Source organism: Mastigoproctus giganteus, chromosome 4, assembly GCF_048544385.1.
Source record: "Mastigoproctus giganteus isolate SK-2022 chromosome 4, ASM4854438v1, whole genome shotgun sequence".
In the NCBI taxonomy this organism is placed as follows: domain Eukaryota; kingdom Metazoa; phylum Arthropoda; class Arachnida; order Uropygi; family Thelyphonidae; genus Mastigoproctus; species Mastigoproctus giganteus.
In genome coordinates, this window is record NC_143578.1 from 84,656,826 (window position 1) to 84,669,270 (window position 12,445).

Consider the following 12,445-nt stretch of genomic DNA (forward strand, 5'->3'; position numbering starts at 1 on the left):
CCTCCCAGAATGACTTCCAGCATGCCAGGGCCTCTATACCCCAGCCTGAGATTGATACCTGAGATTGATTGATACCTGTAGAGAAGTAAATAGGATCCTGAGAAACCGATACATCAACCTTATTAGAACTAAGAAGAAAGAATCTTGGTGCACCCTTGTCTCTTTTAGGGAAACAGTGACCCACAGGGACTTGTCTACTGTGCCGTAACTGACAAGCTCAATTGACGATCACTCCTGCAGGCACTATGACTTGCTCCTGGGGTGCCAAGGTCAACATCTTGGACCACCTTTTCCCTGAGGATGCAGCATTCTTCAGCACATTAAATAGAAACACGCATCCTCAATCAGCACTACTGCAACTCACTAACTGAACAACTGTTTACCAGAGAAGAGCTCTTCATCGTCTTAGCAAAAATAAAGGATGGGAGGTGCTCTCGGACTGATCTAGTTGAGGTAGAGGTCACAAAGAAACTGGTAGAAATCCGCCCAAACACCTTGCTCTTCTTCTTCAATAGGTGCCTTTCAGAAGGCATATTCTCTGATGCCTGGAAGAATGCAAACATTAAATTGATACTCAAGAACCCTGAGAAACTGCCCCACCTGCCTAGATCATATCACCCAATCGCCCTGCTCTCTATCATCTTCAGAAAAGTCCTTGTGTGAGTCCTCCTTTGTCTCTCAACTCACTATGAGACTCAAAACCTCAGTTCTGCCAACCAATTTGGCTTCAAGGTACCACAGATGTAATCTATCATCTCATCCAAATTGCCAATACTAGAGAGGAGAAATATTTCCTTGCCATCATGGTTGATTTCTGTGGGGCTTTTGACAGCCTCTGGTGGCCTTCTATACTCCGTCACCTTTGGCACACCAAACTACCAGGAAATCTCTTTTTCTGCCTTAAGAGTTACCTAAATAACATGTCCATCTCCATTACCACAGCCTTCAGTGAGCCTACTTGCTCTGTCACCAGAGGTTGCCTGAGGGATCAGTCCTTAGACCATTCCTTTGGTTGGTTGTTCTGGATGAATTCCTTGCCATGGATTTTGGGGGTAGGGTGCTTAGTGTTTGCTGATGATCTTGTTCTCACCAATCGGGAAGATACTAGATGGCTCCTTGAAGATCATGCTAACACTGTTATTTGCTTCCTCTCCAAATGGATTGAGGAATGCAAACTCTTCATAGCAGCAGACAAAACCAAGCCATTTTGTTAAAGGGAAAACTTGACATTACGCATCCCCCTGGTATTAAGATTGGTGGCACCACCATTCATTAAAATATCTTGGAATAATTATTGACAGCAACCTCTCTTTTATCCCACACCTCCAATATCTTGGAACAAAGATTAGAAAATGCACCACCATGGTGAAAGGGATCATGCACAAGGAATGGGGGCCTCCACGGTTGCTTCCTCACCCTGCTCCACAACTCTTCTTGCTTATCATTTGTTATGAAGCAAGTGCCTGGGTTTACAGGGCAGCATTTGTCAGGAATTCAAAAAAAGCTACAATCAATATAATGTACCATGCTCCTCACCATTTCTAGGGCATGTTGTACTGTTATTACTCCTGCCCTCCAGGTCTTGGTAGGCTTCCCTCCCCTTGATCTGGAGGTCATCCGAAGCAGGCTATCCTACTGTCTTAAGAAAAATATTCCAACCACTATACTAAATTACAGTGTGAACCTGGAAATTGACCCGAAAATTGAAAAAAGAAACACTTCAAATTACTTTTACCAGATCTGGCAAGCACTTTGAGATTCCACTCGTAAGGTCTTGTCACAAAGAGATTAATTCCCCAAATAACCTTCGACATCCATAAGCCTCTACCCTGGTTTGCCCCTGCTATATTTACCTCCTTCATTCTCACTGGTCATGGCTCCCTAAACGGCAAACTTGCTGAACTTGGCATCAATGAAGACCCTCACTGCTCCTGTGAGCTCCCAGAAAGTTGGGAGCATATAGTGTACCACTACACAAACTATGAAGACCCCAGAGCGCACTTATTCCTCGCTGAGAGGACAGTTTCATCGTGCTCTCACAATTCACTCAGGAAGTGTTCACCAAATGGAGAAACAACCTGAGAATCCAAACCAACTTGATTCCAGCTCAATCTGGAGATTAATACCAAAATTCGACAATCTACACAGACTTAACTATATAATCATCTAACCCATACAGAGTACAACTCTACCTGTATACCTTGTGGGACAGTTGGAATTGTCATCTTTGGATGACCCACACATTACAGTACTCATCTTTGTGTACTCTATCTTTATTGTACCCTAGCCATACAATCTTTTATTCTTTCCCTGGATGGGTCCCCAATTCAGGGACATCCTAATTCTTCGGCCCTCCCTGCCTCACTCATCTGGAAGATGCTTTCTTTCTTTCTTCATCCTCCCTTCTCACCTGCCTTTACCACACAACCAAATTATCTCCTGCACTCCCAACTTTAATTTCCATATTTTTTTAGGCACTCCTAGAAAACTCAGGCGACTCCGGGGGTTACCTAATCAGAGTTCTTTCCCTCTACAGTGGTCTCGGACAGTATTTAAATCCTATACAGTGGGAACAACTGTGTAAGTGGGATGTTATCAACAGTTAAATTCTAAATGGGAAGCATTTGAGGAATTAATCCTGGAAGCTACTAGGCTTTTCATACCGATTAAGAAATATTGTTCAAGGTTTAGGCCTAAATGGATGTCAGATGAACTAATGACTAGTGGCAGAGAAGAAAAATGTATGGGATGCATATAAATTATCAGGTGACACAGAAGCCTATGGTAGATATAATCTAGTCTATAATCAAGTCATACAGGAAGTTAGGCAAGCGAAAGAAGATGACGAGAAATCTTTGGCAAAGGATGCTTCTTAAGAAAAACACCAAGAACTTCTTTACTTATATAAACTCTAGGAGGAAGGAGAATAATCAGATTCATCCACTTGATATCAATGGTTCGACTGTCCTGCTCAGAAAGCTGACAAACTGAATGAGTACACTGAGTGGACAGAATTCATGGGATACATACCTAGTAAAGGGCAGGTCCACCTTTCGCCCGGATCAGAGCAGTCACACAGTGAGGAATTGAGCCCACTAGTTCACAAAAGTGTTTCACAGGTATTTCCAACCATGCTTGCTGCACCACTGTCCAAAATTTCATGCAATTCCTGGGTGGAGGATCCAAAGCTCAAATGAACCTTTCCACAGCATCCCAAAAATACTCCGCAGGATTGTTCATGTCCAGTGAATGGAGAGGCCATTCCATGGTGGTAAAATCTGTGGAATGCTCTTCAAATCATGTTATAGTTATAGTCACAATGGCTCCAGGGAGGTGCATCCTGCTGGGAGAGTCCATTGCCCTATGGGTGCACGATGATCATGAAGGGATGCAGATGGTCTGCAAAGATGGACCATTCAGAGATGCGTCTAGATGTACCAGAGTTCCCAACGTGTGCCAATTGAACAAAACCCAGATAATTACTGACCGTCCACCTGCCTGAACAGTTCCTTGTTGACATGATAGGTGCATAGCTTCTTGTGTTTTCTGCCAGATATGCATCCTCCCATCTGCTCGAAATAACTGGAAATGAGACTCATTGGACCAGGAGACCCATCTCCAATCATTCAAGGTGCAGTGTCAATGTTCTTTTACCTAGTTGAGGCATAGAGTTGTGTGTCGTGGTGTTAACAATGGGACTCTGGCGGGGTCGGAGGCTCCCATAACCTACTGCGGCTAATGATCGCCTGATGGTCTTGGTGGAGACGTTTCTGACCTGCTGCATTGAAGTCGTGGTGATTTGTGCCCACTATCACTCTCCAGTTGGCTGAAACAATGTGAGACAGATGTCGATGGCCACATTCATTGGCCACCTTTCTCTGCCTGCAGCACTGTCCACAATGAGATGTTATTCCAGAAATGGCATATTCCTGATACACTCTTGATACCCTCTAACGGGAATAATGCAATTTCTGTACCACCCCACGATAGAATGACCCATGCGTCGGGCACCCACTACCATCCCTCTTTCAAAGTCAGTTAACTGAAACGTTTATCCATACTGACATTGAATTACCATCTACGTGGATGCAGTGTACCTATATACCTGCCAAGAAGTGGATTCGTCCATTACTGAGAGGAGTGACTGTTGTGTTGCCCAGGAACCATATATTCCATGAATTCTGTTCTTTCAGTGTATTTTGCATCTACATTCACACATGAGGAATTATTTAGGGAAGTGGAGAGCAAGCTTATTAAACTCTAAAAGGGAGCTTAATGATTTTGTAATAACTGAGAGCAAAGAAGAGGAGAAATTGTCGAAGTGAAACATAAGAAAGACACCTGGGATGGATGAGATCTATCCAGTTATATTAAAGGGGGCAGCAAAGGAAGTAAACAAAACCTTAGCCATAATTATAAAAGCATCCTTGGATTCAGGGGAAGTCCCCACGGACTGGAGATGTGCAAATGTATCCCCAATTTACAAAGGGTGAGACGAGTGATTACAGACCTGTTAGTTTAACTTCTGTTCCTGGGAAAATAATGGAATCACTGGTTAAAGAAGAACTGCAGGATCATCTACACAAGACTGCAGTAATAATTCAGACACAGCATTGGTTCATTAAGGGAAAGGCTTGTCTGATAAATTTGATTGGATAAGATGATGCGGTTAGCAAGGAAATGGATGCAAAAAATAATTTTGATATCACATACTTGGATTTCAGGAAAGCTTTTGATACTGTTGCGCATGAAAGACTACTGTACAAATTGGAGCAATATGGTATTAGGGTATTAGGTTAATGACAGTAATCACAGAGAAACATACTAACTGTGTGGTACTACGCTTAGGGCGGTGGAAAATGAAAAAGACATGGGAGTAATTGTGCAATTAGATATGAAGTTTTATGGAGTGCAGACAGGCTGCCAGAGCAGATCATGGGGTAATGTCAATGATATACAGGAATATTGCTAGTAGGGAAAAACAGATGATTATCCCTTTATATAAGGCAATAGTCAGGCCACATCTTTAGTATTGCGTATAGGTCTGGAGGCGCTTCATTTTTGGAAGGAAGTAGAGTTGCTTGAAAGAGTATAGAGAAGGGAAACAACAAGCTTGGTGAGGAGAATGAAGGGGAGCTCTTACCAAGAAAGGCTTAAGTTCTGAAAATTGCAGCATCTGGAGACTAGGCACTTTCAATGTGATCTGATTGAGGTGTATGAGGGGCTTGAATGGGTTGAGGAGGCTCAATTCCGATGGGATTCTTCCTCTTGCTCAGATTACTAACCTGAGGGGGCATAAATTCAAATTGAGGAAAGACAGTTGTGGAATATATATGGAAATTTGCCTTTATAGTCAGTGGGTAGTTGATTGCTGGAACCATCTGTCGTTGTGGAAGCCGATAGCTTAAATAAATTCAAGGAGGAACTGGACAAACCTTTAGAGGGAATGGATGTGAGAATTATTATTATTATTATTTATTTATTTATTTTTTTTTTTTTTTGGCTGATGCTACATAAGCTTGCTTTCTTGCATCACATGCCTCTACTACTACTACTGCTACTAGAGACAAAAATAATGGCATTGAAATTTGGAAATATTCAGCTACATATTCACTTTGTGCTTTGAGGAGTTTAACCTTTGATCCCTCTTAACAAATCACCAAAAAAAGTGCATACTGAAGAGACTTTAGAGGTGTTCTTTTCAATCTAAATTATATCAAATGAAATTTCATGCAAATATCTGATTCCTTTAGTACCTTCTTTGTAGAACAAATTTATTCATAAATAATAATTCTATGCCCTAAATTATAATTTTAGATTGTATCTTTGAGGAGATTCATATCATACTATTTTACATTTCTAGAAATAAAACTAAATTTCATTCAAATTTCTGAAAAAATAAAATGCTTTAGTTTCAGAAATGTTTATGACATTTTTACACATAGAATATAAGCTTCCATGTGTGTGTGTGTGTGTGTGCGCGCACGTGCAAAAATCATAACAGCTAATTTGAGAATAACCATCCGAATCATACTTACAGATATGCACAAGCACGTGCTGCAGCTACATTCATAAGAGGAAAAACATATATAATGAAGCGAAGTTCTTTGTGTGGCAGGAATGAATAAAGAATAATAAAAACTATAGCAGGAAATACAATCAGCTGAATCCTTCTATCCACCCAAAATCCAAAAGGCACAAAAAACAATGAAAAACAAAGAGCTCTGGGTAATGCAGAATAGAAGTACCATGGCCATGGAGAAGTCTGTGTTTGAGTTAAGGTAATGCATGCATATATACATACACATAGAATATAATAATAAAATAATACGTGAAATAGAATAATAATACGTGAAAATGCTTTGACTTCATTAAAATAATGGTACACACTTACTAAAATATAAAAACAATATTAATGAGCATTTTCCTAATGAATTGTTGCACTTCTGGCTATTTAAAATATCTCTTTACAAATGCTTGACTGAATTGGTTTGAATAATTAGTGAGACAGTTGAAATTATAAATCTATGTGCCATTTATGTAAATAGTTTGTGAGGCTAAAAAAACTTAAGGATAATAGGTTTTAACCTTGGTATCTTGATCTGAAAACAGCTAATTTATTTCTGCTTTAAGAGGCTGAAATCATTATTGGATTCACGCTTGAACTTTTCCAAGCCGGTGTCTAGTAATATGTGCTGCTACTAAACTATGAAAGCTCCTCAAAGGTTCATTAAAGAGGAAAATATCAAAGGGAATTCACCATGATGATGGGACTATCACTATATGCATCTACAAGAGGGGAGGGGGTTCAAAAAAGATTTGTATTCACCCAGAAGTAGTTGTGATAGAATGTTGAAACAAACACCACTCAATACACTTCTGCAGGCCAGTTTAGTAAACATCCTCACTTCCATTAATCACTTCATCATAAGCAACAAAGTGTTTTCCATAAAGAAAGGACTTCGGGCCAAGAAAAAGGAAGAAATCCAAGGGTGCAAGGTTGAGGAAATAAGTAGGATGCTGGAAGTCATCATAAAACATGTAAGTAGGTAGGTAGGTAGGAGCATAATAAATAAATTTGATGAATGTGAAGTGCTTGTCAAGACTTCAAATGCAGATATTGTTGGTATATGAGAAACGTAGTGTTACTCAGATATATGATTTTTGGTTTTATTGGTGCAAAAACGACTATGGTTATACTGCGCCAAGAAAAGATTAAAATATCAACAAAGATAAATTCTGGTAACCTTTCAAAAGGTTACCTCGTCAAACTGTTTTTATATATATAAGGCAGTATAAGTTTAAAGGTAAATTATCCAATTTATATATGTGTGTATATATTAATAGCTTGTAAAAACTTAAAAACTGCTGACACGTGGTCATTGTCTGATAAAATCTGACTGAGTGTATAAGGCCCGGTCGGATGAGTAAAAGCAGTAAAATATATATTGTGAACATGGGTAAAATTAATGCAATCTATTAAAATATGCTTTATTGATAAAATGGTGTTGCAAGACTTGAACATAGGAGGGTCATCTGCCCTCAGCAGAAACGAATGTGTCAGATGACTGTGTCCTATGCGGAGTCGAGCAAGAACAACTTCCTCGCTCCGATTCCTGTGCAGACTGGACTGCCATGTTTCTATTAAAGGCTTTATCTGGTATAATTTATTTGTTCTCTCTCTATGCCATAGTTCTTGCCATTGGGAATATATCTTGTTGTGTATTATTTGCCTGTAGTCTGTATAGTAGACTGACAGGCAAAGAATATTAGTGGGAGCTGCTGATTTGGCTGCAGTGTCGGCCAAATCATTTCCCCTTATCCCAAAGTGGCTAGGAATCCAGCAGAAGCGGATATCAAACTTGTATTCATGAAGAGAATGTATCTTCTGCTGAACCCAACAGAGAACTGGATGAGCGTTGTGTCTCAAAGATAATAAAGCTTGTAATACACTCAAAGAATCAGAATATATTATTGACCTTTGGCATGGACAAGTTTGAATGTGATCCTAGGCTAACTCTATAGCATGCAGCTCTGCAGTGTATATGCTGGATTCAGGAAGAATCTGCTGAGATGTCATAGTGTCCGGAAAGACAACAGCAGATCCTACGCATGATTCAGACTTCGAGCCGAAGTCTGAATCATGCGTGTAAACTGCAGGAAGTCGGAGTGCTCAGCTCGGTGTGTCGAATAGAGCTGCTAGTAGACAGATGATGGAGTCTCAGACTTTACCCATTTCTTAAGGGAAAAGTCGCACGATGAGGTATGAGCATGCCAGGGTGGAAGAGTTTCCTTTGGTGTTTGTGCAACCTTGTTTACCATGATGCTAAACTCTCTGAATAGCTCTTGGACACAAATACCAAAAGGTCGGTTTGCAGCCTGATGGGTATTGTACAAATTTTCCCAACGTGGCTCAAAACCGGATGTCCACGTAGGATGGTCTGGCAGGGATTTCAACTTTAAAGCATAGTTTAAAGACAACTGCTTACGTCGAAGCGATAACGGTGGTTCGTTTGCTTCGACGTATAAGTTCTGGACAGGAGATATTCGAAATGCTCCAGTAGTGATACAGATGGCCTGATGGTGGACAGGGTCCAGCCATCGAAGGACACTGTCTCTGGCTGAGGAGTATACCTGGGACCCGTAATCTAATTTGGATCGTACAAGTGCACAATAAATACGTAGTAAGGTGCACCTGTCTGCTTCCCACCGCGTGGAGGAGAGGTTACTCAGATATAAGGGATGCAGAATATGAATATGGGGAGCACAATGTATAGAAAAAGGACAGACAGGATTCGGGGCGGGGTAATGCTCTTATTTAAGAAGCACATAAAATCTAAGGCAGTGCATCCACTTGACATGGGTGGCCAGTGCAATTTTGAGTCAGTTTTGTGATATAAGCACTGGGAAAGCAAAAATGAGAGTGTGTTAAAGGCCTAATAACTGAGGAGTACAACAAACTGTACAGAGAAATAGAGTGGGCCAGTAAATCAGAATGCCTTCTAATGGGAGATTTTAACTTTCCAGATACTGACTGGATCTGTGCGTTAGTCAATCACAGACCAACAAGACTTTTGTGGATTTATTCAATGACTATTTTCTAAAACAGCATATTACAGATGCAACAAGAGGGAGTAACATCCTTGATTTTATTATCAGCAGTGATTATTCATGTTTTAAGAATCTGCAGATAAAAGAACCATTGGATGGCAGTGATCACAGTGTATTGATTTGGGATTTACTTAACAATGTAACTACCATCAAGGGTAAAGGGAAGCATTTATGCTTTATGTTTTGACTACAGTGGGCCAACTGATGATGCTACCATCAGCAAATTCTAAATGGCAAGCATTCAAGGAATTAATCATAGAAGCTTTTCATATCAACTAAGAAATACTCTTCAAGGAATAGGCCTAAATGGATGTCAGGTCAACTGAAGAGACTCAAGGCAAAAAAGAAAAATACATAGCTGCATATAAATTATCAGGCAACACAGAAACCACAATCTGGTTGTGTTTCTCTGCACTAATTCTAGCAGATCTACATCCTTTCTAAAGTGAGGCCTTTAGGCCTGTATACAGTACTCAAGATGCGGCCTTTAGGCCTGTATACAGTACTCAAGATGCGGCCTAACCATGGCCTTATACAAAAGGATGATCACTTCCTTATCCCTGATAGCAAAGTTTCTGTATTTCACTGAGCTGTCCTGGAAGCATGTCTGCTCTGCTCAGAAAATTTCATGCCTGACTGCACAATTACCCCCATGTATTTTTCATTCCCCACTAGCCTGAGTGTAGTACCACACAGTTGATGTTATTGCCTCTGGGGTTATTGCTACCCATATGCAGTATATTTGCATTTGTCAATGTTAAACTTCAACTGCCATTTCTCAGGCCATCTACCCAATTTAGTCAGATCTTGTTGTAGTGGCTCACTCTGATGACTGTTGCTAACCATCCTACCAACCTTTGCATCATCTGCAAACTTAGACATTAAGCCTGATATACCTTCATCAATACCATTTAAAAAAAAAAAAAAAAAAAAACAATGGACCCAGCACTGAACCCTGGGAAACCACTAATAACCTTAGTAATCCATGAAGAGCAGTACAGATAACTACTCTCTGTCTTCTTCCACTGAACTGTCCCATTATCCATAGCAGTAATTTGCCCTTAATGCCACATTGCTCCAATTTGTACATCAGTCTTTTAGGTGGAACAGTATTATCAAAAGCCTTTCTGAAATCTAAATATATGAGTATCATACCAACTGTGTGGTACTAAACTCAGGGTAGTTGTTGTTGTTTTTTTTTTGGTGCAAGGGCTGCTTAGGCCATATTGCACCTATCACCGTTATGAATGTTTCACATGCATGGTGATTGTGATGGCATTACTCAAAAACGATCATATAATTCGATCTTTTTTGTGAAGTGAAAGAACTCCAGCAGATTAGCGTCGTTACCTATGATGTGGCAGAGTGTCAAAGGTTCTTTAAGGTTTGGCAGAAAGCTAAAAGACACTTGGCGGGCAGTGGTGTATAAAGTACACTCAATAAGAATATGCTTCATTGTGAGTGGACAGTTGCACTGTGTGCATTGTGGTGGATCGTTACCTGTGAGGAGATAAAGGTGGGTAAGATGACTGTGGCCAATTCGCGCTCTAGTTAAAATTACTTCCTCCCTCCTGTTTATACGGAAACTAGAGGTCCACGGTTGCGGTTCAGGTTTTATTTGGCGGAGTTTATTGTGCGTTTGGGCTTGCCATTGAATTCTCCATTGTTCTTTACACAGTCTTCGAATGTTACTTTTGTAGTCAAGATATGGGACTTAATACTGTGATAATTCTCTGTCAGATGGATGTTTAGCGGCATAGTCTGCACGTTCATTTCCTTGTATCCCAGCATGGCCTGGGATCCAATAGAAAATGGCCACTCGTTGGAGTTCTTGAAGATGCATCAGTTTGGATTTTATGAGCTTTATTAAAGGATGTGTTTTAGAAGAATTGTTCTGTAAAGCTATAATCGCACCCTGGGAGTCCGTATATATCATGCTTTTATGGATGGTCAGATAGAGGATATTTTCCACTGCAAGTTTGATGGCGTATAATTCAGCTGTATTCATTGGGAAGTGATACGGAGAAGGTTTTATGAGGGAAAACGGCTGATGCACCCACTCCACTCTCAGATTTTGATCCGTCAGTATATATTTTTGAAAAATGCAGATAATTTTGTGTATGGGCTATATGGAGTTGTTGTATATTAATATTTGCAAAAGAGTGTTTTCCCCAGTTTAGAAAATAACTGTCACAGAGTGGTTTAATAGACCTCCATGGGGGTCTATTAAAATGCTTGAGCTCTGAGAGCAAAAGGCTGAATTGCTCTATGTTTATTTCTATAGAATGTTGTGAACTGTGGGTCATTAAGTATCGGCCTAATGGGATGGGTAGGTAGACTTTGAATTTTAGTTGTATAGTTAAGAAGTAACATCTTTCTCCTGAGGGTTAGAGGAAGTTCATGAGCATCAATATAAAGACTTTGAACTGGTGAAGTTCTATAAGCGCATGTAGAAATCCTCAGGGCAGAGTGTTGAATTGGTGCAAGTCGTGCTAGCATGCTCTCCCTAGCAGAATCATACACCGGGGCACCGTAATCAAGGGGAGATCTGATTAGGGCTCTATACAAATGCAGTAACGTGTACCGATCTGCACCCCATGATGCAGAGGAAATGACTCTGAGTATGTTAATTTTTTTCTGGCAAGACGTCTTTAGATGTTTAATGTGCTCTATGAAGTTCAACTTACTATCAAAAGTCAGACCAAGCAGACGAATGCTGCTCACAACTGAGATAGGCTGATTTGTTAAGTGTACTTCTGGATCTGGATGCATCTTCCTTTTGTTACAAAAGTGAACTACTTTAGATTTTGAACAAGAGAGTCAATACCCATTCTGTGCCATCCATAACTGAATATTATTAATTGAAATTTGGAGCTGCCGCTCAATAAAAGTCATGTTTTGAGAACTGCAAGAAAAAGTGAGATCATCGGCACATAGGTATGAATTCACAGTGCTGGGCATATATTTAGTCATATGGTTTATTCTTATTGCGAATAAGGTGGCGCTGAGCACAGAGCCTTGTGGGACCCCTTCTTCTTGTATATATGTTTGAGAGAGAACTTGTCGGTATCGGACTTGAAAAGATCTGTGCTGAAGGAAATTCAATATGAAGTACGGTAAGTGGCCTCTCAGGTCAAGGGAATGCAGATCTCTTAGGATACCAAAACGCCATGTGGTGTCGAAGGCTTTTTCTACATCAAGGCATACCATGACGAGATGCTCATTTCGAATGAATGCATTCCTGATGTTTGTTTCCGCTTTGACCATGAGATCCAGGGCTGATCGATTTTTCCTGAATCCAAATTGATTGTCAGAAATTATATTTTTAGAGTCG

The 12,445-nt window shown here is 40.3% G+C and overlaps 1 protein-coding gene across 5 annotated transcripts in view; it reads right to left on the bottom strand.

Annotated features, from left to right (window-relative positions):
• The window catches only part of Alg12 (Alg12 alpha-1,6-mannosyltransferase), a 295,448-nt gene that overhangs the window by 75,471 nt on the left and 207,532 nt on the right, over positions 1 to 12,445 (bottom strand). For all 5 annotated transcript variants that reach the window (XM_090371645.1, XM_090371647.1, XM_090371643.1 and 2 more), the window contains one exon: positions 6,039 to 6,265. In XM_090371645.1, the coding sequence (XP_090227771.1) occupies positions 6,039 to 6,265 (227 nt within the window). The remainder of the gene's footprint in view (positions 1 to 6,038; positions 6,266 to 12,445) is intronic.